The following is a 23,309-nucleotide window of genomic DNA, read 5'->3' as shown; positions in this document are numbered from 1 at the left end:
TTCAAGGAGCCGCCCCTGGCTGCCGCGCCCTAGCCTCGGCGACCTCTCGGAACGGCGTAGCTCGGCTGTAGGACCCGGACCAGCTGCGCTCTTTCGTCGCGTGCGCCCTCTACGACGCCGCGGGCAGGCCGCGCCCCTCGCCGCGGTCACTCTTCCCACCCAACGGCTCCTCTAGCTACGCGGCGTGCGCCGACCCGTGGACCGCGGGCGGTGCCAGCGCAGGGGCGCGTGGCGCTGGCGGCGCGGTGTCAAGACTGAGGGGGCGGAGAGGCGTGGTGAGGAGAGCTTGAGAGCGCGCCACGCCGTGTGAAGGCCTGAACCTGAAGCTAGCGGCCGCGTCACACGCGCGATTTCTTTTGATAAGTCTCCTCCCCGCAACTGCGCGGAGAGCGGAGAGCTGGCGTGGGGTGGCCTCGTCGGATCTCGGAACCCCGCGCAGCGACCACGGACCAGACGGCGCGTGCACTGCAGCTCGACGACTGGCACGACTCACTTACACTCGTTATTCCGTGCGCGCGACACAGCACACGCCATTCGCCATCCACCGCCGACACATATCACTCGCTTGCTTTTGTCGCTCCAGCACTCCGGTCTTACATAGTAGACCGGAGGGCTACGTCCTACGAAGCCTTCACACTCCAAGGTGCAACAACGGGCTGATCACATTATCAGTTTACATGCACATTGGGCTTTTTGGCCAAAATCGACCACTGAAAATCCGTAGGGTCGCTTAACGGCACCCCCGCGCGGTGCCGAGCGGCCCAGGGCCGGCCAAGGGACTAGACTGGACGGGACCGTGACCGGTTTGTAGTAGTCTACCCCCCAAAACGATTTCTGACCTCTCCCGTGGCCCCGGCGGGCCCCGGCGGAGGTCCGGCGCGGCGCTCCAAATCCGCACTTCGCGAGCTTCTACGGGAGTTCACGCGGCCTCTCCGCCTCGTGAGGCACACCCCACACTCACCACGAGCCCTGGGACTGTGCGCGGATCTTTGGCCGCGGCGTCCGGAGCTTTGGTTGTCGAATATCGGCCGCCAGCTAGGCCATCGAGCGAACGTGTCCGGAAAGGCTCTCGGACGGGTCCGGCAGCGGTGCCATGGACCCAGAAGCTCGCCCCGGCGGAGCACTCACGGCTCGACCCCCGCCCCTGGCCACCCAGACGTGCCCCCGGACCGCCGCAGGAGCGCCGACAGCGGCGATGGTGCTCCGCGACGACGCCCTCCCGACGAAGCCGGATCTGGCGGGCGACTGGCCGGCGGAGCCCGGCGCCTGAGGACGAGGATGGCCGTAATGGACCGGGACGAGCTCTGGGAGGTTCAGTGTCAGTGAGTATATTGTAGAGACTGACCATGTTCACAATATCTTGACTGAGAGCTAAGCCAGGGGAGGCGATGCCGGGGCCGTACAGCAGCTTGATGGTGCTTCGCCGGCGTGCGTCGCCGCCGCCGCGCCGGCCGCCGCCGGGGCCCCGGTTTGGACTGTGTTTGGGGTGGAGGAGGGGTACGATGGGCGGCGTGATGGTAGTTTATGGCCCTCCAATCACCCACTCACTGCCACCGGCCGTAGGGGCCTCACGGACGTCGCAGTTTATGATTTCAAAGGGTCCTGCCGTCGCTCAGTCCGAACACCTGACTCTGGGGGGCGCGACCGAGCCCTCCCTGCGCGGACGAGCACATGGTTTGGGACCTGAGCGATGGCAGAGGCCTTCAAAATTGCCCCGTGAGGCCCTGCCGGTTGGGAGTGGTGAGTGGGGGAAATGAGGACCATAAACAAGCACCATATCCCCCACCGCGACCAGCCCACACACAGCCCAAGCCGCTGCCAATTCCGGCCCCGGTGGCCGCCGGCCGGTTGGCTACCGGGGCGCACAAACGGTCCCTCACGAACGCCACACGGGCCATCACGGCCCGTTCCGGCGGCCTGAGTGCCGCCCCGCACCCGCCCGACGCCCTCGGCCAGCCAGCGCCCACTCTGGGAGGCTTCACCGCCGCCAGCGCGCCGAGCGCGCCGCCCTCTCCTCGCGCCGCACGGGCCGTGGCCGCACGCCCGAGAGGCGGCCCATAAATCGAGTCGAGACGCGCCGCCGGCCGGCCGGCTGCTCGCCCGCCACCCGCCGTGCGCCGCCGCCGCCCCCAGCCCGCACTGGAGAGGCTCTCACGGCCGCTAGCCGCTGTCGCGTCGCCCGTCGGCTGCGCTGGCAGCAGTGCTCGCGACGGCGGCGCCGAGTTTCCCCGAGCGGAGCACGGCCAAGGGTCTGAGACGCGGGGAGGGCGGGGCGGGAGGTCCTCATGGGGGCGTGGGGGCGCGGAGGCGGCGTGCGGGGACGCGCGGAGGGCGGTGGGGGTGTGTGGGAGGTGGGCGAGGGAGAGCTGAGGCGGCCGGCGGTGGTGGCGGGAGCAGCGGAGGCGACGGCGTCGGAGGGGGTGGGGGGGGAGGAAACGGCGGCGGCTCTGGCGGAGACGGCGGCGGCGGCGGCGGCGAGGGCCTAGCCTGAGGGGGAGGGGGTGGGGGAGGGGATGAGGAACGGTGAGGGCGGCTGGGGCGGCCGGGAAGGCAGCACAGGCGAGGCGCGGCGCACCTCAAACTCGAGCGAGTAGCGGGAATCTCACCCGCTGCTCCGGCGGGAGATTGCTCCCCCGCCGCCCCCTGGGTCACCCCGAGTGACCTCGCAGCCCACACCGTGAGGCGCTGCTGTCAGAGGGGTTTTATCACCGCCGTATCCACCCCACACTGGCCGCCGAGGGGCCCGGCGGGCTGAGGCGCGCGAGGCGGCTTGGGCACCCGTGGGTCGGATGGATCCGTCCCGGCACGTTGTCCCGCGGCGTGGCCGTGTAGCTGGCACCGGAGTCATGACGCACACGCCTACTTGCGGCACGAGGGAAGGCGTGACGCGTCGTAAACGGCCGAGATGGGCAAACGCGAGGGTCTCAAAAAGCCAGTCCGAAGCTGAAAGGGTGACCGCGGACGATGAGGGCGACGATTCATCGCGGCTACTGAGCAGGCAAGGTCCGGACCTACAGGATGGAGGGGCGAGTAGTGAGAGTCGGGACGATATCTTCGCGTCGGGGGTCGGAAATCGCGTCGGGAGGCCAAAATCCAGATCGGGCGCCGGCGCGCAGTTAGTGTTGGTGTGGCGGTCTCGTCGAGTTCTGGCCCGCGAGCGTCCTACAGCAGTCGTCTCATGTGATGAGGTGGTCGCGGAGCGGTCGCCAGGACCTTGGTAGTGCCTGCATCGCGTGCGCCGGCCCTCGGTGAGCCCTCCCGAGGCCTCTCACGCCGCCAGCCGGGGGACGGCAGCCGTTGGGATGGTGCCCTCGCAGCTCGCCGGCGCGGCGGGGGCGAGGCGAGTCTCGCCGGATGCGCCCGACAGCGGGAGCGGCCGGCCGGCATCCTGCCCGCCACGGCGGCGGCAAGCTGCGACTCAAGGCCGAGCAGTTGCGGCGACTTTTTGCTCGCTCGACTCTCTTGCGAAAACGCCGGTATTTCTCGTGGTCGCTCGTCAGTGCCAAAAGCCCAATGTGGAACATGTTCTCTACACTTGTCGAAAGTCAAAGCGAGGCGGGTCGTGGTGCGGCTCGAGGCCTCCGCCTCGGCCCTGCTGTCAGCGCAGTGTTTCAGCGGCCGGGTGGATGGCGGCGCATCGCAGCTCCTACCCGCTCCCCGGCCTCGACTACCCGTGCGCCGTCTGCGCTGTCACCCCGCTTCACCATCCCATGGCCGTTGGCGCGCAGTGCTCGTAGCCCGCTCAAGCGCCCGATGCCCTCGCCGCCCGCCTCAATCGCCGCCGCCGCCAGCGCCCGCGGCGTTCCACTGGGCAATCTTGGCGCGCCGCTCCTCCGACGTCTCGCGCCGGCCGTCTCCGCCGCCGCCGCCGCCGCCGCCGCCGCCGCCGCCGCCGCCGCCCTCGTTGCGCTTCCGGTTCCACTGCTCGATCTTTGCGCGGCGCTCCGCCGAACCCTCACGCCCGCGGGGCTGCCCGTTTCGGTCGCGGTCCTCGGCGCCGCGGTCGCCGCGGCCGCGCGAGCGCGAGCGCGAGCGCGAGCGGGAGCGGCGCTCGCGGCGCGACTTGCGCCGCTCGCGGTCCCGCTCCTCCCTGGAGCGGGGAGGGCGAGGGGGAGAGGGGGAGGGGGATCGTGTGAGGGGAGAAGAGAGGGCGGCCAAGGGGGCGAGGGGGCGGGGGAACGGCTCCGCGAGAGAGGTCCGGGGGAGGAGAGCCGGGGCGGCACCGCACCGGGCCTCCTCGAGCTTGCGAGCGAGCCGGCGCTGGAGCTTTGACGAAACCTTCTTCAGGTGCATGAAATTGCAGTAGCCGCCGCGCGAGCACGTCGACTCCTCAAACTGGCGGCAGCGCGCGTCCTTGAAGTCGGTCACGGGGCAGAACTGCGCCAGGATGGGCCGGCCCGCGTAGAAGCGACCCTGTCAGAGCGCGAGCGGAGCGGGAGCGACGCCGGTGGAGCGGCGGAGTGGCGACGGCCGCCCAATCTGTGACGAGCTCTGTGCCGCGCGATCTGTAGATCTGTGCCGCGAGATCTGTGCCGCGAGATCTGTGCCGCAATCTGTGCCGCAATCTGTGGCGTCGCCGCGCCCGCGCTTGCGCAACGCCGCCTCCCCCTGTTCCTGTGTCTGGGGCCTGTGCAGCCTCGCCACCGCCCGCGGTGATCCCCCGTCAGGGCCTGAGTCTGCCCCTGGCGGCAGAAGGGTCTTGGGCTTTTCCGGGGCTCCACGGACGGCGGCGGCGGCGAACTGGGAGGCGTGCGTGCGTGTGCGTGTGTGCCCGAGAAGTCTTTGGCCTCACGGCCCTCTCTCTCGGCTAGGCGCGGCGGACCATGAGCTTTGTGAGCGCTTTCTGCGCGTCGTCCTCGTCGCGGAACTTTGCGTAGACGTTGCCGGCGAGGTGGTCGGAGAGGTTCTCGCAGACGCGGAGCTGCTCCAGCTCGCCGCCCACCGTGATGAGCTCCTCGAAGATGTCCTCGTAAAACTCCTCGAAGTGATCCTGCAGCTCCTCCTCGCTCTGCGCGCGGGCGGGAGAGGCAGGTGAGGGTGAGGGTGGGGAGAGGAGAGGGGCGACTCGCGTGTGGCGAGCTCGGCGTGGGCGTGTCGGACGCCTCGGGGCGAGTGGCTGCGTCGCTGGCCGTCCGACGGAGAGGCGGTCTGTCTGGGGATGTGTCTCGGAAGGGTCCGGTCTCTGCGCCTGCGGGAGTGGGTTGCCCATCGGGTCGTACTGCTGCGGCGGCGGCAGATACATGTTCTGCAGGAGGACGGTCTGCGAGAGGATGGGCCGGTTGTGGATGCGGCTGCACCGGTCGCCGTGCCGGCACGCCCCCATCTTGAGGTAGAATGGGCAGTTGACTTTGTCCTCCTACGCTCGTGAACCGTGCGGGTCGGGAGGGCGCGTCTCAGCGCGTGCGGCGGCGAGCGGGGAGGCGGGAGCAGCGCGCGCGGCGGCGTGCCTCGGTGCCGAAGATCTTCGCAAGGTGCTGAGCCATGGTTGGAGGTCCCCTGCGTGCGGTGTCTTCGTATGCGCGCCTGGCGAGCGGACGGGAGCCGGCAGCAGTGATTTTTGGGGGGGACGCAGCGCGCCGCGGGGAGCGCAGAGGGAGGGGCGGGGAGGGTGGGACGGGTGTGGGGGGGGGGAGGGAAGGGCGGAGAGGAGCGGCGCGTCGCGTGCAGACCGCGCGCTTTTCTTTGTGAAGAGACAGAAAAAGTCGGAGCCCGGAGCTAACCCTCGGAGACCCGTGTTTACTTTAAGGCCCTTGCCCTGCGAACGCGCACCCCCGGGGCTAGGGCTCTCTAGCCCGTAACCCGATACCGATCATCCGGCCCGCTGGATGCGCTTCTCAGCTCACCGGCCCTGGATGTGAGGTTGCCGACTGCACTCCAAGTGCTCCAAGTGCTCCAAGTCCAATGTTTGTTGGTGTCACTACCCGACACTAAGATCTAAGAAGAGCGGCAAGCGTTGGGGCTGTTGGTTACGGGAGAGCCGCTGCGCCGCGTGGACGCGCCTACACCGCTTTTGCTCCGCTCGCCACCTCTCGCAAAGGTCCACATAGCAAAATCACATTGAGCTTCAAGAGGATCTGTTAAAATATATTGAATAATACCCCCCCCCCCGCGTCCACCCTCCGTCCAATCGAGCCCTTCCTACTAATACATACTCATACATATTTCTCCAACACTTAGAGGAGCAATCAATCTCCAATATATTGTCAATACTTACAGGGGCTGGGGCCTGGGCTGGTCAGGGGGGGCTCAACATACGGTGTCGATGTATCCAGTCATCCAGTGATGTCTGATGAGAGGGGTCCATCCCGAGCTTGCGGACGCCATAAAATCGCCCAACATGGGCCCAAATCGCTTCAAAATCGCTTGGGTCGCACCAAAATCGCTTTGAACTCGCGAGCCTGTTGATTTCAGCCAAGATCTGGGCGATGTTTGGGACAAATGTCGACATTTTATACTTTTGGAGGTGAAAATCAGCGACCAATACCTCAATATATTGTCAATACGTAGAGGTGAGGCTGTCAATATTCAATATCAATACTTACAGGGACGAGAATCAATCTTTTACCAGATCCTTAAATCACATGGCTCATGGGCCCACACCCGGCACCAACTTGATTCGTGATCGGCGTCTCACGGCTGGGCCGCGGGACGGGGATCGGGGAGGGAGGGTGGTCGATCCGTAAATCCGTCATTCCGTAAATTTGTAAGCAAAAGCCACTAGGAGCCCCCCACCACACACCCATCCACCAGGCAGGATAGAGACACAGCAGCACTCGCGACACGCTGAGAAGCCGGAGGCTGGCCTCTGCAACGCTCGCGCAACGCTGTCTGCAACGCGCCCAGCAGCTCTGGGTCCGGGCGGCCCAGGCCACACGGTGGGACTACTATTGTACTACGGAACTGTATTCTGAGGCAACGCTGGCGCGGGTTTCGTGGCGCGAGACGCTGCTTGCGTGTGTCGGGTGCGCTGTCCAAGAGGAAGTCCCCAAGGACGGGCCACCAGGATAGACCATTCCGAACCATCCAACAGCACAGGCAACACCACGCAGCTAGAGTCCTAGAGAAAGCAGTGGCCGGGGCCGGGCGGGAGCCTGGTAGCCACTCACGCAACAACAGTACCCGTTCAAAAGAGCTTTTTTTTATGTCTTGTGGCTATTGGAAGGCGCCAGCGGAGGCCTGTTAGTGTCACAAGAGAGATGGGAACTCTCACAGATGACGGCTGCCAGCTGCCTCTCTGCCTCTGCTGAAGGTCGTACGTGCTAAGCGTGGGAGGAGCGTGCGGAGGCGTGAGCACATGGAGACAAGGGGAGGGAACTGTCTCTGTGTTCTGATGAAAACGACACCAACGGGTCCTCCTGTCCCCCCCCCCCCCCCCCCACCAACACCGCCCACGACCTCGTGCGAAAGGTTGCGGCCCGCGGCGCGTCAGCAGGTGGTATCCCACTCGATCGTCCGTATGTGGCTCATGCAGAGCTTGGACGGCGGGTTGAAATCGCGGGCAAAGGGTGGCGGCAAGGGGGACGGCGGCGAGGGCGGAAGTTCCACAGGCGGCGGCGGCGAGGGCGGCGGAGGCGAGGGAGGCGCTGGGGAGGGCGGTGGCAACGACGGAGGCGGCGATGGCGTCGGCGGCGGGGGGCTCGGTGGCGGGCTTGGCAGAGGCGATGGGGGCGGCGGCAAGGGCGGCGGCGGGCTCGGGGGAGGCGGCGACGGAGGCGGCGACGGAGGCGGCGAGGGCGGCGGCGGAGGCGGCGATGGGGGCGACGAGGGTGGCGGAGGCGAGGGAGGCGCTGGGGAGGGCGGTGGCAACGACGGAGGCGGCGATGGCGTCGGCGGCGGGGGGCTCGGTGGCGGGCTTGGCAGAGGCGATGGGGGCGGCGGCAAGGGCGGCGGCGGGCTCGGGGGAGGCGGCGACGGAGGCGGCGGCGGAGGCGGCGAGGGCGGCGGCGGAGGCGGCGATGGGGGCGGCGAGGGCGGCGGCGGCGAGGGTGGCAGCTCCAAGGGCGGCGGCGGCGTGGGCGGCAGCTCCAAGGGCGGCGGCGGCGTCGGTGGCGGCGGGTTTGGCGGCGGTGGTGACGGAGACGGCGAAGGCGGCGGCGGCGGCGGCGGCGAGGGCGGCGAGGGCGGCGGAGGCGAGGGAGGCGGTAGGGAGGGCGGTGGCGATGGCGGCGGGAAGGGTGGGGGCAAGGGCGGGAGGGCGGGCGGTGACGGCGGCGACTGCGGCGGCGGACGCGCGTACCGAAGCGGCAGAGCTCCGCCTGCCCCGGTGGCCGCGTCGTTGATGCAGCCCTCGACTGCGATGTCAGCGCCTTGCGTCTGCGCCTCCACCCAAAACGGATGATACATGTCGTCGGGGTCCAACTCCACGACATAGCCGACTCTGGTGAGGATCGTCCCGAGGCAGGTCGGGCCGTTGTGACCCAGCGTGATGTCGGTGTCGATGGCGATGTGCCCGCACATGTTGCTCCCGCTGCGCGCGCACTCCGGCGTGTTGTCTTGCCAGCGGACCCCATTGACCAGGGCGGTAAAGCTCTGGTATGAGAGGAACTCTGGGCTCAGCTGCATTGCGGGACACGGCAGCGTGGGGCACGCCGCGAGCACCTACGGAGGGTAGATGCGGGGTGGGAGGGGATGGTTGCGGCAGGCGGGCTGGTGGCGGGGGTGGGTGGTGGTGAGGGCCGCGAGCACGTCGATGGCGGCGCCAGCGCCAAGGATCGCCTCGACAAACTCGGTGCCCTGCCCGCTGGGGTAGTACGAGTCGTTGTCCACGCAGACCATGAGGTCGAGGTAATCGCCCCAGTGGAGGCGGTCGGGGCGGCAGTCGTGGTCATCACGGGGGCACCTCAGGTTGGGGTATAGGAGGATGGAGGCGGCGCCCACGCAGTGCCGCAGCAGGTGGGGCCGGGGCGGTAGGGGCGGTGGGGACGGCGACTGGGACGGCGGCGGCGGGGAAGGGGGGGTGGCTGGCGGCGAGAACGGAGGCGGCGATGGCGGCAGTTCAAGGGCGGAGAACCGAGGCAGCAGCGGTGGCGACGGCGGCGGTGGCGACGGCGAAGCGGAGGGCGGCGGTGGCGACGGCGAGGCAGAGGGCGGCGGTGGCGACGGCAAGGCAGAGGGCGGCGGCGGCGACGGCGAGGCGGAGGGCGGCGGTGGCGACGGCGAGGCGGAGGGCGGCGGCGGCGACGGCGCGGAGGGTGCCGCAAACATCAGCCCCATCGCCCCAGTGGCCTGGGTGGCGGGCATAACGGTGCACATCCGGTCAGCGATGACAACGTCGCGGTCCGTGGTGGCGGCTCTCACCCAGAAGGGCATCCCGCTGCCGCGAGGATCGCCGTCACCCACCACGGTCTCGATGGTCCCCAGGCAGGTTGTCGTGCGACGGCCGAGGTAGACGGCGTCGGCCATGGTGATGGACAGGCAAAGATCACCGCCGCATTCGGTGCTGCTGACCGCGCGCACGCCACCACGGTGTGGAGTGAAGCCTTGAAAGCGGAGGAGGCCCTTCATGGCATTGCTACAGGTGGCGACCTCGCACGAAGCCCTGACTTCGATCGTCGTGCCCGCGGCAAGCTCCGCAACCACGAACGTCTGTCGATTGATGTCTATGGTCGGGTAGTAGGCGCCGTTCTTCACGCAGACGTCCATCGACACGCGGTCGCCAGTCTGGAGCTTGTCACCGCGGCAGGGTCGGCGGCTCTCCGCACAGTCAACCTTTGGGAGGAAGAGGAGCGAGGCGGACGGCGTGCAAGTGTCCACGCCATAGACGTCGGCTTGGAGTCTGCGGCTGCCACTCATGTCGCCCAGATCTTCGAGTCTGCGGCTGTCACTCAAGTATGCCTCGGCACTGGGAGCTGGCACAGCTCTGCCTTTGTTGGGACCAGCGGCATCGACGGAGAGCAGGTCCAAATGGTGGAAGAGGGCGAGCGAGAAGAAGGAGAGCGAGGTGAGCCAGCGCCAGATTGCGAGGCGCGCCCCGGCATGTTCCCCGTCAAGTGGTTCCGCGTCGACCATCTACAACACGAGGCGCACGTCGACGCGACGGGGTGGCTAAACGGACGGATCGCGGACCTCATACACGCACGCATCCACTCCAATTGTGGGTGTGCTGCTGTGTCGGCGACTACGCACTAGCGACTACGCACTAGCGACTACGCACTAGCCGGGGACGTTCGCCCGTTGTCGGTAGGCTGTTTTCACAGCGTCACACACACACTCACATAAGCTGACCCGCGCCAAAATCAGATCGTGCGTTCGTGCCACCATCTCCGGCCTTACCATCACTCTCACCGCCGGCCGGTCCCCACGCCATCTCTGCCGTCTCCGCGCCGCGCCCAGCTTCGTTCGTCCACAACCTCGCGCCACCGCCGCCGCCGCCCTTCGGCTCACGCCTTTAGCAGGCGAGATCAGAGATGGTGGCGGCGGCTGGGAAATCGCTCATTCTCTGCCCGAATCCTAAGGACTAAGCTAAGGATGGCTAAACTGCGATATCCGTCATAGCTCGACGTCATAGCCGTGGGGGGGTTCAGCCGCGCCGGGACACTGTGGTGTGACTAGACGCCAGCCGCGCTGCGGGGAAGCGATGGGCGCCTGCTCCGGCGGCGTGGAACTCAGAACCTAGCTCAGAACGCAACGTAGGCGTGCGAAGACGGCAGAGCCGCCCGGAGTGGGTCGGGGGTTCGCCCTGCACGTCTGTGCTCCAACTCTGACGCACACCGCGCCGCTGGAATTTCACGGAGTTTATTGAGAGGGAAAACACGAGAGCGTGCTGTGCGCCCTGCGCTGCGTCTGAAGTGCGCTGAATAGAAGATCTCTACCCCTGTGTCCTGCTGAAACACGGAAAGGAAACGAGACAAGATTCTCAGCCAAGCCAAGCTTCTCGCGCCGTAGGAGAAATTTTCCAGGAAAAAGAGAAGACCGACATAAGACAGAGAGATAGAGAGACAGAGAGGACACACCAAGACACAGAGAGAGACAGAGAGACAGAGAGACAAAGAGACAGAGAGACAGCTAGAGACAGGGAGAGCACAGAGCCGACACAGCGACACATTACACGAGTTGCGCCGCCCGCTGTCAGTGTGCCACGCCGCCCCCAACGCCGCACACGCGTGTGGCGAGGTCGCGTCATGTTGGTTGCCACATCTCACTTCAGTTACAGTGTTTTGATCTTGCCAATGTGTCTAGCCGCGCGAGTCTTTGCCCCCGCGCTTGAGGCGCTCAAGGGAGCGTTTGACCACCGGCGTTGCCTCCTTCACCGCCAGGCGGCAGACTGCAACGGAGGTCGCGACGACCTCGTGCTTGCGGTCAAACTCGACCACTGCCTCCCATGCTGCGTCCGCCTTGGACCGGATCGAGTCTTCATTGTCCTTGCACCAGGACGCGACGCGCTCAAGCTCGGTCCTGACGGCACGGTATCCCTTCATTGCGAATACGGCTGCCTTCTCCGCCTCTTCGATGAGTCGGGTAGGCTTCTCCGCGGGCACCTCGGCCTCGGCGGGTGAAGCCACGGGGTCGACCTCGGCCTCGGCGGGTGAAGCCACGGGGTCGAAGACTTGAGCGCGCGCGTTGTCCTCCGCGATTACAACCTTGATAACCTTTGCCGCGCCCGCGACTTCGGGCGTGGGAATCCCACCCACCTCAGACGTACCCGACAACGACGGGTCGTAGTACGAGTCCCAGCTGCCAGAGGGGTCAGATCCCTGCTGCAGGACAGCCACCGCCCGCGCAGCCGTGCGCGCGCCGATCGGGAGCGCCGATGGCACGTAGGCGAGCCCAACGAGAGAGGCGTATGCGAACGCCATGAGGGGAGCGCCGCTGCAAGCAGAGGAAGGGCAATCAACCGAGATTGCGTGGACGGTCGAGTTTGGACTTTGCAATCCTGAGACTTCAAATCCCTGTTTTCAGTGTAGAGAGAGATTTTTTTCTCTCAGTGTACGTACTTTTAGCTTACTGGGACAAAAGGGAGATCAGTGTACGTAGCTCTTACGAACATACCCGTAGGTGAACTGCTGACAGGGTTTGCGATGAGGAGCGATCCGAACGTGGTATTCGGGTGATTAGATCACTACCGCCGAATTTTTAGCAATACCAGTGTATGTAGCTCTTACGAACATACCCGTAGGTGAACTGCTGACAGGGAAAGGGCGGGGGCGAGTCAAAGACACTCCCCTGATCTGTTGTCACCTCGGACTCGATCGTACTCGAGTACAGCAACCAGCTGCAGCAACAAAGAATTCTAGCGCGAATGGCTCGAGTGCGCGCGACCTTTGCTCTCGCCACCGCCCTCTCGGCTGCGTCGGCGTTGGTGCAGTCTGGTTGCTTGAGCAGGCGCGCTGCGCTAGCGAGCCTCGCCGCTTTGCCGTGCTGCGCTCCTGCGCGCTCGATTGCCGAAGGCATCTACGGTCGCGACGACCGGATCGTCGTGCCAGTACTCGGTGACCTCATGGGCTTCGTCGAGTCTGGCGGCAGCCTCGACCGTGCGCAGGCGCAGCTTCGCAAGCTCGCCGACTCCTTGGGCCAGCTCGACCAGCTCGCTGTCGATCTGGCGCTGCCCGGCTACAGAGGCACCAGAGAAGACAGCATCACAGTCCTGCGGCTCTCGGCCATCTACTTCAAGAGCGCGCCGGCGGTCATGGTGCTTGCCACCAAGATGGCACCGCTGAGCGGAGAGGATCTCTCCAAAGCCGCAGCGCTGACCAACAGCTTTGAGGCCTCAATTGCGTCTCTGGAGCAGGGCTGCCGCGTGGACGACGTCCCCGCGCAGCAGGCGGCACTGGAGCGGGCACGCGGCGCGCTGACTTCCTACCTCGAGCTCGCTGCCGTCCACAACGCCGTGCCGAGCCGCGCGGGTGAGGCAGTCCGCATTCCTTCGGATGCCGTGAAGCGGGACACGCTCGGCCAAGCTGCTCTGGAGGGGGTGTGCAAGGCGGCGGATTGCGAGTCTGTGCGCCGTGCGAACAATTTGTAGGCTCTACATGCTGAGAGAGAGATTTTGAGCAATATGTTGTTTGCTCTTTGTGTGTTGCCGGAACACGGAAGGGGAGGCAGCCATCACAGCAGAGGTGGCGGAGGGATAGGACATAGGTGAGCACGCTGGTCGCTGCACCCGGCCGGCCCCAGCTGCCGGCGCGGCTGCGTGCAGCGCTGCAGGTCGGCACGCAGGCCAACACGGCAACAGCTCGCGCGTGTCGAATCGCAGACCTCTTCGCCCAAAGCAATCTCCGCGCTCGCGCTGCTCGCTACGGTAAGCGAGTCGAGATCGCGCTGTGCCTGTGCGCTTCGGTCCAATCCCACACCATTCCCGTCCGGCTCCGGCTCAGGTCGTGGGGCATAGCTCGGGTGTAAACAGGGTCTGGGGCGGGCGGCCCGCCGCAGGCGCCGCCGGAGGCTGGCCCGCCGCAGGCGCCGATTTTTGGCGTTTTTTGCTCAAAATCGAGATATTTCTCATCAAATTCTCATCAAAATCGAGCTCGCTACGAGCTCTCTAACTGCACAGCATCTCCTCGTTGAGCCTAGCGGCGCCCGTATCGCCCACGCCCACATTCTTCTTCTTCTTCTTGCCCTTCTTGCTCTTGGCCCTTGCTGCACTTAGCCGCTCAACCTCCGCCAGCAGCAGCTCCTTGGCATGCCGCGCCGCCTCCATCTGCTTTGCTTCCCACGCTGCCGCTTCCTCTCTAAAGCAGCGCCGCCACAGGAGCGGCGCAACTAAGTTCTCGCATTGTTTGCATGAGCACGTGTCCTGCTTGGCGCGGCGCACAATCCGCGTGCGGCGAGTGAGGTGCGTGAGAGCAGAAGACTGACAGCAGGAGCTGCAGGAGCTGCAGGAGCTGCGCAGGTCAGATGGGCGGTGACGCCGTCGAGCGACGGCGCAAAGGCCAATCGCTGCTGCTGCGCCAACGAGAGCGGCGACACGAGGCTGCTGGCAGCTGGCAGAGCGAATCGCGATTCCGGCGGCCGCCGTCAGCCCGCCGACACCGACGGCCTGGCTGAGGTCAAACTCCTCCACACGTCGGACCACGCGTCGGCCACGGCGACGAGACGTCTGTATGCAGACAGCCCGACACCCGGGCGATGGAACATGCCAGCTGGGCTCTACCAGGGCTCTCGTGGCCCGTGGCGCGTGCCCAGTGGAATAGGGCGGTCTGCGGCGGGCGCATATACAAACATTCACAGCTAATGAAAACCGGAAACACTAAAGTCTGCAGAAGAGTTCTAGCGGTCTTCGTGCTCAGAAGGATCAAGAGAGCTCTATTCACACCCTTTGTGCGTTGAAGACCATAGGCAATGTTTGTTTACACCCAACCGACGAACGAGTGGCTGGGCCCTCTGACCTGAGCTGGAGCCTCCGTAGAGATCGAGCGTTGCCGCGCGCTCACATGCGCGACAAGGGCGTGGACTGGCGCTGGCGCAACGAAAAAAGAAAACTCGACGCGCTGCACGGACGCCCCCCATCGCTGGCAGCTCCCGGGATCGCTGCCCCCCACCGGCTGGTACACGTATGCGCCTCCTAATGAAAATACGTGCCGCGCAGGCGGGGCGGCATGCCGCGGCTCAGCTTCAGGTGAGTTCATCTTGCCGGCGGTACCCGACGCTGCTCGAACGGCAGTTGTCGACCGCCGGCAGTTGACCGGCAAGATGAAGTCACCTGCGCTCGAAAAAAATACCATCGGAACCGCCTCACCGAGGCGCACAAAAGTCCTCACCCTGGCAAAGGCCAGCTCTGTCATCCTGGGTCGCTGCGAAACTGCTGTCACCACCCCGAATCACATCCGCAGTTTCGCCATCAAAAAAGTGCGCCGGCGGCGCAAAGTGCGCCGGCGGCGCAAAGTGCGCCGTTTGCCGGCGCAGATCTGCGCCGATGCCGGCGCAGAAAACGGCGCACTTTTGCCCGCACCACATACGCGTTTTGCATGGTTTTACGCGCCCCACCGCCGGCCCAGACCGCCGCCCGGCCCGCCCGTCCGCCCGCCGCCTACGGTGCCCACCCCGCGCCCCCGGAGCCCGAAAACGGGGCGCCGCGAGCTCGCATACGCCGAGTTTTCCTCGAAATCACACCACATACTGGTTGCCCCTTCCTACGCGACGGGCAGCGGCTTCGCATCGGTTCTCCGCAATCGAGCAATCTGTGGGTTCGGGATCTTTCCCCATTCTGATGTCTCAGCACTTGGAGCACTTGGAGTGCAGTTATCAACCTCACATCCAGCAGTTAGCAAATTCTTTACTCTTTCTGCCGAACCTGTAACCGCCTCTGCCCACTCCGACTGAAAAATGCGCGATGGCTTCGAGGACGAGGATGAGGTGGGGGAGGAGATTCTGACTGAGGACACCGGCTCCTCCAGCTTTCCCGGCACGCCACCCGCCTCGCGATCGGGCGCGGCCAGTTACGCCTCAGCCCCGTCGACGATGCAATCCTCGCTGGGCCACCGGCTCCTCCGGCCACCGCCACCAGTCAGACCACCGGCGCGATGTGCGGCACAGCCAGCAATCCGTTCGGGTCTTGCCCTCCTGCCCACGTCGCCAATGCGCGGCCTCGACGGCGCCGCCCGCGCAGAGGGAGCACCATGGTCACCCGCGCAGGCATGCGACCCCACCAGGCAAGAGAGCACTCTCACAGGTTGCCTGAGGCCCTTCTCCGCTCCGTCCCCGCCAGGCTGAGCTCGATGAGCCGCTGTGCTCCTCGCGAGTCGGAACGCCCGCGGCTCGGTCCGACGCGGGGAGCATCGACGAGTGGCTGTTTGCGCATGAGCCCAGCCCATCCCGCTGGCGTCCCGGCTCCTCGAGCCGGCCCATGACAGCCGTGAGCGACAACTGCTCGCCGGGATGCAACTCGCCGTTCTTCACAAGGCGGCCTCCCGCGCCTCCTGCTCGCCTTCCGCAGTCGGATTCTCACCTGTTGCTCCCCGCCTGGCCTCTCTGGCAGGTCCGAGCCAGACCTCGTCGAGTCTGGCTCGGACGACATCGAGGACTTCTTGGCCGGGGAGGTAGCGGTCAGGCACGCGGCGGGGCAGATCAGGGGAGGCAGCAGGGGAGGCAGCAGAGGGGGAAGCAGGGGAGGCAGCGCCAAGGAAAGGGGCGACGAGCTGCGCTCACCGACCAAGGAACTCCTCAGTTACTATGGATGCGGCCGTGACAAGTCGGCGACACGTCGATGATATGTCAATAGGACCCCCTAAGCTCATCTCTGAGCAAGCGGCAATGCGCAGTACAACGCGAGGCTGACGCGTTGGCTGGGCGGTGCGACGTGGGTGTCGCAACGGGCCGCGGGCAGCGCTTGTCGATGGAGGACTACGCGCAGGTTCGTCTCTTGCGCTGCGGCAGAGGCAAAGAGGCTGTCTACACCGCCGTCTTTGACGGCCACAACGGACAGGGGGCCGCCCGAGCCGCCTCGCACCTGCTGCACACTTTGCTAGAGGAGCGCCTCGAGGCGCTCGAGGCGGCGTCTTCCGCCTCGCCGGCCGACGCTCCGATGGGGGAGGCGCTTCACGAAGCCTTCTTGCACTTTGATGCGTGGTTCAAGCGTCAGCAAGGCGAGGGCAGCCCGTCCGCGGAAAGCCTCTCGGGCGGAACGACGGCGCTGGTCTGCGTTGCGTGCGGCGGTGCGCTGCACGTGGCGTCGGTCGGTGACTCGCGCGCGGTACTTCACCGCGCCAGCGGGCGCGTCAGCCGCCTCACCGTTGATCACTCGCCTACGCTGCCTGCGGAGGCCTTGCGGATCGGGTCTCTTGGCGGCCGGTCTTCAGGGCCTTCTAGATTTGCGGCCCGATGGCGCCTCCCGTAGGCTGAGCGGATCGCGGACCTCGGAGGCCTCGTGTTGAGGGGCAGGGTGCAGGGCGTGCTCGGTGTCTCGCGCGCCCTCGGCCCCGTCGAGTTCTGGCCGTTGTTGATGGGGCGGCGTGGTGTGATTGCTTCACGCTCGACGTGCCATTGTTGTAGGCTCGGTCGAATTCCAGCCGTACGTCACGCCCGAGCCGATGGTGGCCGTCGTCCCTCAGCGTCGCGGCGACACCCTGCTGCTCGCTTCCGACGGCGCGTTGCCGACCCTCAGAGACAGATGCACCGAGGGCCGGCGGCTGGCACGGCTGTGAGAGGCGCCCTGCCCTGTTCGCTGACTGCAGGCTTGTGGGGCGTGGTCTCCGACGGCGACGCGTGCACGCTCGCGGCGCGAGCGCCCTCGGCGCAGGCGGCGGCGCAGGCGTTGGTGGACGAGGCGGCCCGGCGGGGCAGCGGGGACAATGTCACCGTGATCGCCGTCCGCTTGCCCGGCGGGGTCCCCGCGGCCGCGTCTGGCGGTTAGAAAAACACTGAAATGCTGCGTTTGGATGGCGAAAGAGAAAAACTCGAAGAAAATTCTTTTCCTGTCTTCTTGAGTGCCAGTGCGCGCAGAGACGAGAGAGTCCAGAGAGTGTCCACGCCGCTTTAAATTCTTTTTCCCGCTGTACCTAGTGTGCCAGTGGGTTGCGCCTTGCGCGCCAGTCCTGTGCCCAGTGTTGCGCGTCAGCCCGGTAAAATTATTTTTCACCTTGCATCTAAAATTCTTTTTTATAGTGCCAGCGCGCGCCCAGTCCCGTGCCAAGTGTAAAAAAGAAAGAAAGAAAAGGGACACACCAAGGGAGGGATGGGAGGACGGCACGCCGCCACCACACAGGGATTTTAAGGAGAGGGGTGTGATGCGCTAGCCGTCGCCCACCCTTGGGCGTCCGCCTCTTCCTATCTCTCTTCGCAGTCTCTCGCCGATTCGGTATCGTGAATATTCATTCTTTTTCGTGCCCAGTGTTGTGCGAGGGAGTTTGTTGTAAAATTCTTTTTCGTGTGGGCTTGGAGAGCTCTCGTTCCTGCTCTCGTCGGGAGTGCTCGCACGGCTCGATGGCGGTGCCGGGCTATGAGGTCGCTGGGTTTGTCGAGACTATAATGCAGATGGTGCCCATTGCCGTCGCCTCCGCCATTGGCATGGGCGCCTGCCTCGTTGCGACGCGCGCCCTCTTTCCGACTGTGGCCAAAGAGTCGCACGATGCGCTCGCGCCGTCGCGGCGCTTTTTCGTGTCGCAGTGCGTGGTCTCCGGGCTTCACGCGCTGGTCTCCGGCCCGGCCGGCACCGCAGTCCTCCAGCAGCTCCTCTTTTCCGACCCGCCTGCGTACGCTGCCTGCCCGGCGCAGCCGAACCTTGCCACGGTGGCGGCTCCGCCGCTCGCGGTGTGGACGTGCGGCTTCACGTGCGGCTACTTTGTGTACGACTCGATTGTGATGCTCGTCTACCCGGAGTTCACCCGCGCCGAGCTCGGCAACCCTGCGCTCATGTGCGGCCTCGACCCACACACCTGCAGAGGGCATGCAAGATCTTCACAGCCGCACGTCTCTTCACACCTGCTTCTCGCCGCCCGCAGGTACGGGCACCATCTCATCTCTCTGCTGGTCTGGCCGTACTGCATCGCCAGCGGGCGCGCCGTTCGTCCCTTCGTCCTCTCCTCCCCCGCCAATAACCAATACCACCCGACGCGGGTCACCAGGCGCGCCGTCGTCTTCGTGTCCTTCTTCCTCTTCACGGAGCTGACCAACATCGGACAGGAGACATGCCCCGAGATGCAGAGACAGGGGCGAGACATGCAGCCGAGCCGACCAAGCATCGGGCCTCAGCGACATGTACACACACACACACACACACACACACACACACACACACACACACACACCACAAGCGCACACACGCTCTCACACAGAGCCCTTTCCCTCACCTCGCAGGCCCTCTTCCTCGTGCTAAACAAGGGCAAGATGCTGCCCTCCCTCGAGACGCCCGTCGGACTCGTGTGGGCGCGCGCCGCCGCCTCGTCTTCCGCCTCCTCCTCCTCTCGCCCTCCTCCTCCCCCTCGTCGGCTCCTGCACATCTCGGGCTCATCTCGGCTCCATCTCGGCTCCATCTCGGCTCATCTCAGCATGTCTCGCCTCCACCTCGCCTCCACCTCGCCTCCACCTCGCCTCCACCTCGCCTCCACCTCGCCTCCACCTCGCCTCCACCTCGCCTCCACCTCGCCCCCACCTCGGCTCTGCAGGCGCTCTCCTTCCTCGGCTGCCGCATCGTCACCATCCCATGGCTGCTAAAAGCCTTCGCCGAGGCAGTCGTCACCTCGGACTGCGGCATGGCCCCCTTCGACCGAGCCCTCGGCGCGGACTCTGACACTCTGAGACACGCCCATCTCCCCTCCCCTCCCATCGCCAATACACCTCGGTACAGCCGCCACGCTTCTGTCTGCCGCCTCGCGGTGCCCCCCCAACCCCGCCTCACCCCCCCACCCCGGACATGTCCGCCACGCGTGTCGGTAGGCGCACTGACCGTCCCCCTCCCGATCCTGCTCAACGTCTACTGGTTTGCCCTCATCGCCCGCAAGGCGAGACGCGAGACGCCAGCGGCGATGTGGCCGCGAGAGGCTCGCCCACCTCCAGACACTCTCTCGCCTCTCCTGACACCGGCCTCTCCCCCCTCCAGGCGATGCGCATTGTCGCTGGCTCCAAGCCGCCGCCCAAAGAGGCGAAGGCGGAGTGAGTGGCCGGCGGTCTCGTGGTGTGTGTGCGCTGACGACCTGACGCGCCAGGCGAGACCCGCCACGCTCGCCTCCTGTTCTTTGGTTCGTTGAGACGTTGTCCCTGTGGTCGGTGGCATGCGTCATGTGCATGCGTGTGCACGTCCTGCGCTGCACTCTGCGTGACCCGGGTCAGTCGTGATCGAACGATGGTTGTCGTGTTCCATATCTCTCTCCTGACCTGTCTCAGCTGTACTCTATTAAACTTTTCTCGACAAGAGACCACTGTGATCACCCTGATCTGTGTGTTCACTCCCCTTGTGATTACCCCCCACATGCGCCCGCGTCGCGCCACAGGCTGCCTCACATTGCCCGCCCCCTCCGACTCTCGCGACTGTACATACGGTTCATGCCACCGACGCAGCGCACAACCGGGGCTCTTCTGCTACGCCCGGTGCGCACTCGCAAATCGACTCGTGTACTTAGGTACGCCGCATGGCGCCGCCACACTCTCAAGTGCCGCAGCGATGAGCGACCGCTGGGCTCGCCGACGCCGCGAGGAGGGACTCAGGCCTTGCTCTTCCGGCCGCTGCTGCAGGACCCTCGCCGCTCGCGCGCCGTCGCACCGCGCCTCAGCGCCGCGCCCGGGTGCTGCGCCCCTTTGCGGGCGAGCCCTGGGGCGCCACATTCTCGCCGACCGTCGCCGAGGACCGCGCGCCCTTGGTCGGTGTCGGGGTGCCGCGCCGCTTCGGCGTCTTGGAGGCGGCGCTGCCCTGCTCGTCGTCGGCGGAGGAGCGGCGCTTTGCGCGCGCCGAGCGCTCCGCCTCTTGGCGCTCCTCCTTCTCCTGGCGCGCTTTGAGGCGAGCGGCGGCGCCCTGCTCGGCCTCCTCGCCGTCGCTCTGCTCCATGGGGGAGGCCTGCGGGGGCGGCGGCGAGGGGGAGGGGAGGGGGGGGGTTGAGGGGGCGGAGGCTCCGCGGTGGTGCGGGTGCAGCGTGGTCCGGGGAGGACTGGGGGGCGTCTCGGAGCGAGGTGGGAGAAAGGTGGAGGGGTTGGGGACGGTCTTGTGTGGGAGGCTCGCCTCCTCCTCGCCGCCCTCCCCGCCCTCCTCCTCGCTCTCCTCGCCGCTGCTCTCGTCCTTGCTCCGGCCCTTGCCGCCGCTGCCCTTGCCACCGCTACCGCTGCCCTTGCTGCTGCGGCGGCGCGCCTTCTTGGCGCTGCCCGTGTCGATCCCCACTGGCGAGGGCAGTGCGCGCTGCTTGGGGGTGGCCGCCGAGAGCCGCTTGGCCGCCGGGCTCGACCGCTTGACGCCGGTGACCGCGAGCACACCGCCGCCGCCCTTGCCGACGTGGTCGAGCAGCTTGAAGCCGTGCGGCAGCATGTCGAAGTCGCCGTCCGACGCGCCCGGCGGCGCGGGTGTGTACAGCATCTGCGGCAGCCGCAGCGACGACGGCACGGGGCGGTGCGACCACTTGCCGCCCTTGCCGCGCATCGCGAGGATCTCGCGCGCGACGTCGGCGACGGTGTGCACCTGCGAGCGGGCCGAGGTGTGAAGACAGGAGGGTGCGCTGTCTGAGGACGGGGCCGGGTGGAGACGCATGCGCCTCGTGCGAGTCGTCCGAGGCGCGGTCGGAAGAGCGCTTGATCAGGTTGCCCACCGTGCGGAGCAAGTCGAACTCGGAAGCGCCGGCGAGGAGCGCCTGTTCCATGGCCGGGGGGCGGCTGTGAGCGGGCGACTCGAGGAGGGAGGGGTGCGCCGCCGGGGGGTGGGTCGCCGAGAGGAAGAAGTCGAGGCAGCGCTGCGTGGTGGGGAGGCAAGGGTCCTCCTCGTACTCCTCCTCAAAGTGCGCGTGGTGCGCGAGCAAGTGGACCTAACAGCAACGGCCACACGCTCATTCCGCGAGCTGTGGCGTGCTCGTGGCGCGCGCGGGGTCTGCAGTGCGCACCAGCCACGGCAGCTGTGCCTCGGGCATCACGTGCGGCTGCTTGAGCTCCTACAGCAGCCGTGTCACGCCCCTCACAACCTGTGCCACGGCTCGCGCACTGGCCCTCGGGCTCGAGGCGCCTCTGCGCAGTGGCGCAGCCGCCTGCACATCGACGTCAGGTAGTTCTTTGCGAGGCTCGCGTTGGCCTTGTTTGCGTCGAGCGCCGCCAGCGCGAGGAGCGGGCAGAAGCGCGGCGGCAGCCCGCTCTTGCGGAAGACGAGGTACGGCGTGGGCGCGCCCGAGGCTGCCATCGTCTTGCGCGCGTTGAAGGGGCGCATCAGCTCGCGGTACACCTGAGAGGGAGGAGGCCTCTCACGCTCCGGGGAACCGGCCCGGGAACGGTCGCGCGCTGTGGCGGCGGCGGGAGGGGGCTGGCGCGTGCGGCGACCCACACACCTTCAGCGCGTACTTGGCGCGCACGTCCGGGTCCTCGTCCTGCATGCAGTCGCCCAGCCGGTGCCACCGCTCCGGCCCCATCACCGACGTGACCGACAGCGAACGCGTCCGCGCGAGGGCGAGCAGCGCACAGCCGGCCTCCAGCCGCAGCGCCGCCTGCTCCTCCGCCGGCGCGCCGCGCGAGGGGCCGAAGGCGCCGCCCGCCTCGAGGATCCGCACGAGCAGCTCGAAGACGGCGCGCGCGCGAGCCGCCCCCTCGCCGGGCACGACGAGCGTCCCCTCCTCCGCGTCGCCCTCGAGCTCCGACTTGCCCGCCGCCGCGTCGGCGCCGAGGAGCTCGTTGGCGAGCAGCTTGACGCCGCGCCGCTGCGACTCGCACTTTGCGGTGAGGGCGGCGCCGGTAGTGCTCGTCAACGCCTCGACCAGCTCGGAGCGCACGTCGCTCAGCATCGCCGCGCGCTCGTCGCCGAGCCCCGCCGGCAGCCGCTTGGCGAAGACGGCGAGCGCGGCGAGGGCGGTGTGCTGCTGCGGGCCGGCGCGGCCCTTGAGCGAGGCGGCGAGCTTGGTCGCGAGCGTCTCGAAGGTCTTGTCGCGCAGCGCAGGCAGCAGCACCGAGGTGGTGAGGCACGCGGCGGCGAGGCGGCCAGCCTCGACGTCCTTGCCGCAGCACTTTTGGCAGAGCAGCGCGACGAGCGGCCGGCGCACGTTTGGCGCCTCGCTCGCCAGCTGCGCGGAGACGTTGTGCACGACGCGGAGCAGGTCGCACACGACGGCGCCGTCCACCTCGGCGCTGCCGCACGCGGCTGAGAGCACCTCGACGAGCTTGGCGCCGCCCTTGCCGAGCACCTGGGCCGGGGGAAGCCGGGATGTGTGCGTGTGCGTGTGTGCGTGTGTGCGTGTGTGTGTGTGTGTGTGCGTTGGCGGTGGGATGAGGGAGGGGGGGGGGGGCGCGAGGGGTAACCTCGGGGAAGACGCTCGTCACGTCGATCTCGGTTAATCTCGGTTAATCTCGGGTAACCTCGGGGAAGACGCTCGTCACGTCGATGAGCAGCGCGAGCTCGGGGAGGCTGCCGCCGCCCGCGCCGAGGGACTGGTCGACGAGGGCCGCCACCCGCTCGAGGAGGCACTTTGCGGTGCTGCTGCTCGCGAGGAGCATGCCAGGCCTCGAGGCCATCGACTCGACCAGCGGAAGCGCCTGCTCGCGCACAGAGGGCCGTGAAGGGGCGCGGCTCGCCGACCCGGCGACTTGGCTCGGCCGGCGGCAGCGCCGAGGCGGGCAGGTGCGGCGAGAGGCGCCGCCGCAGCTCGACGCGCGCGGTGAGCGCGTCGGCGCGCGAGGAGGAGGCGGCGGCGAGGGCGGTGAGGCTCTTGGCCACCTTGCCGTCCTTCGAGGCTCCGATCGCGTCCCACACCTCCTGCCTGCGC

The 23,309-nt window shown here is 67.0% G+C and overlaps 7 protein-coding genes across 7 annotated transcripts; 3 read left to right on the top strand and 4 right to left on the bottom strand.

Annotated features, from left to right (window-relative positions):
• Positions 1-549: 549 nt before the first annotated feature.
• Positions 550-5,523, bottom strand: EMIHUDRAFT_434360 (hypothetical protein). The gene is made up of 6 exons (XM_005783429.1): positions 5,448-5,523; positions 5,189-5,356; positions 4,823-5,008; positions 4,229-4,413; positions 3,519-4,090; positions 550-679 (listed from the first exon to the last, which is right to left on the bottom strand). The coding sequence occupies exons 1-5, from the start codon at positions 5,481-5,483 to the stop codon at positions 3,772-3,774; spliced, it is 894 nt and encodes a 297-aa protein (XP_005783486.1). The 5' UTR covers positions 5,484-5,523; the 3' UTR covers positions 550-679; positions 3,519-3,771.
• Positions 5,524-11,174: 5,651 nt separating this feature from the next.
• Positions 11,175-11,795, bottom strand: EMIHUDRAFT_203137 (hypothetical protein; the record flags this gene model as incomplete). Its single annotated transcript, XM_005783428.1, has 1 exon — positions 11,175-11,795. One exon carries the CDS (start codon positions 11,793-11,795, stop codon positions 11,175-11,177), a length of 621 nt encoding a protein of 206 aa, XP_005783485.1.
• A 443-nt stretch (positions 11,796-12,238) lies between these two features.
• On the top strand, positions 12,239-12,961 carry EMIHUDRAFT_203136 (hypothetical protein; the record flags this gene model as incomplete). The annotated part of the gene is made up of 1 exon (XM_005783427.1): positions 12,239-12,961. One exon carries the CDS (start codon positions 12,239-12,241, stop codon positions 12,959-12,961), a length of 723 nt encoding a protein of 240 aa, XP_005783484.1.
• Positions 12,962-13,477: 516 nt separating this feature from the next.
• EMIHUDRAFT_203135 (hypothetical protein) lies at positions 13,478-14,892 on the bottom strand (the record flags this gene model as incomplete). Its single annotated transcript, XM_005783426.1, has 6 exons — positions 13,478-13,667; positions 13,795-13,820; positions 13,892-13,975; positions 14,058-14,135; positions 14,370-14,497; positions 14,685-14,892. The coding sequence occupies 6 exons, from the start codon at positions 14,890-14,892 to the stop codon at positions 13,478-13,480; spliced, it is 714 nt and encodes a 237-aa protein (XP_005783483.1).
• A 369-nt stretch (positions 14,893-15,261) lies between these two features.
• On the top strand, positions 15,262-17,287 carry EMIHUDRAFT_203134 (hypothetical protein; the record flags this gene model as incomplete). The annotated part of the gene is made up of 7 exons (XM_005783425.1): positions 15,262-15,441; positions 15,644-15,696; positions 15,914-16,126; positions 16,312-16,627; positions 16,772-16,832; positions 16,927-16,986; positions 17,109-17,287. 7 exons carry the CDS (start codon positions 15,262-15,264, stop codon positions 17,285-17,287), a joined length of 1,062 nt encoding a protein of 353 aa, XP_005783482.1.
• Positions 17,288-17,827: 540 nt separating this feature from the next.
• EMIHUDRAFT_434359 (hypothetical protein) lies at positions 17,828-19,783 on the top strand. Its single transcript, XM_005783424.1, has 7 exons — positions 17,828-18,287; positions 18,375-18,428; positions 18,498-18,555; positions 18,730-18,798; positions 19,038-19,149; positions 19,309-19,373; positions 19,472-19,783. Exons 1-7 carry the CDS (start codon positions 17,857-17,859, stop codon positions 19,526-19,528), a joined length of 846 nt encoding a protein of 281 aa, XP_005783481.1. The 5' UTR covers positions 17,828-17,856; the 3' UTR covers positions 19,529-19,783.
• Positions 19,758-21,776, bottom strand: EMIHUDRAFT_434357 (hypothetical protein). The gene is made up of 6 exons (XM_005783423.1): positions 21,569-21,776; positions 21,450-21,497; positions 21,279-21,374; positions 21,108-21,203; positions 20,564-21,034; positions 19,758-20,422 (listed from the first exon to the last, which is right to left on the bottom strand). The coding sequence occupies exons 1-6, from the start codon at positions 21,764-21,766 to the stop codon at positions 20,138-20,140; spliced, it is 1,194 nt and encodes a 397-aa protein (XP_005783480.1). The 5' UTR covers positions 21,767-21,776; the 3' UTR covers positions 19,758-20,137.
• Positions 21,777-23,309: the final 1,533 nt, after the last annotated feature.

This window comes from Emiliania huxleyi (genome assembly GCF_000372725.1).
Source record: "Emiliania huxleyi CCMP1516 chromosome Unknown EMIHUscaffold_18, whole genome shotgun sequence".
Lineage (NCBI taxonomy): Eukaryota > Haptophyta > Isochrysidales > Noelaerhabdaceae > Emiliania > Emiliania huxleyi.
The sequence above is the reverse complement of the archived record's forward strand: the minus strand, read 5'-3'. Positions and strand labels throughout refer to the sequence as shown.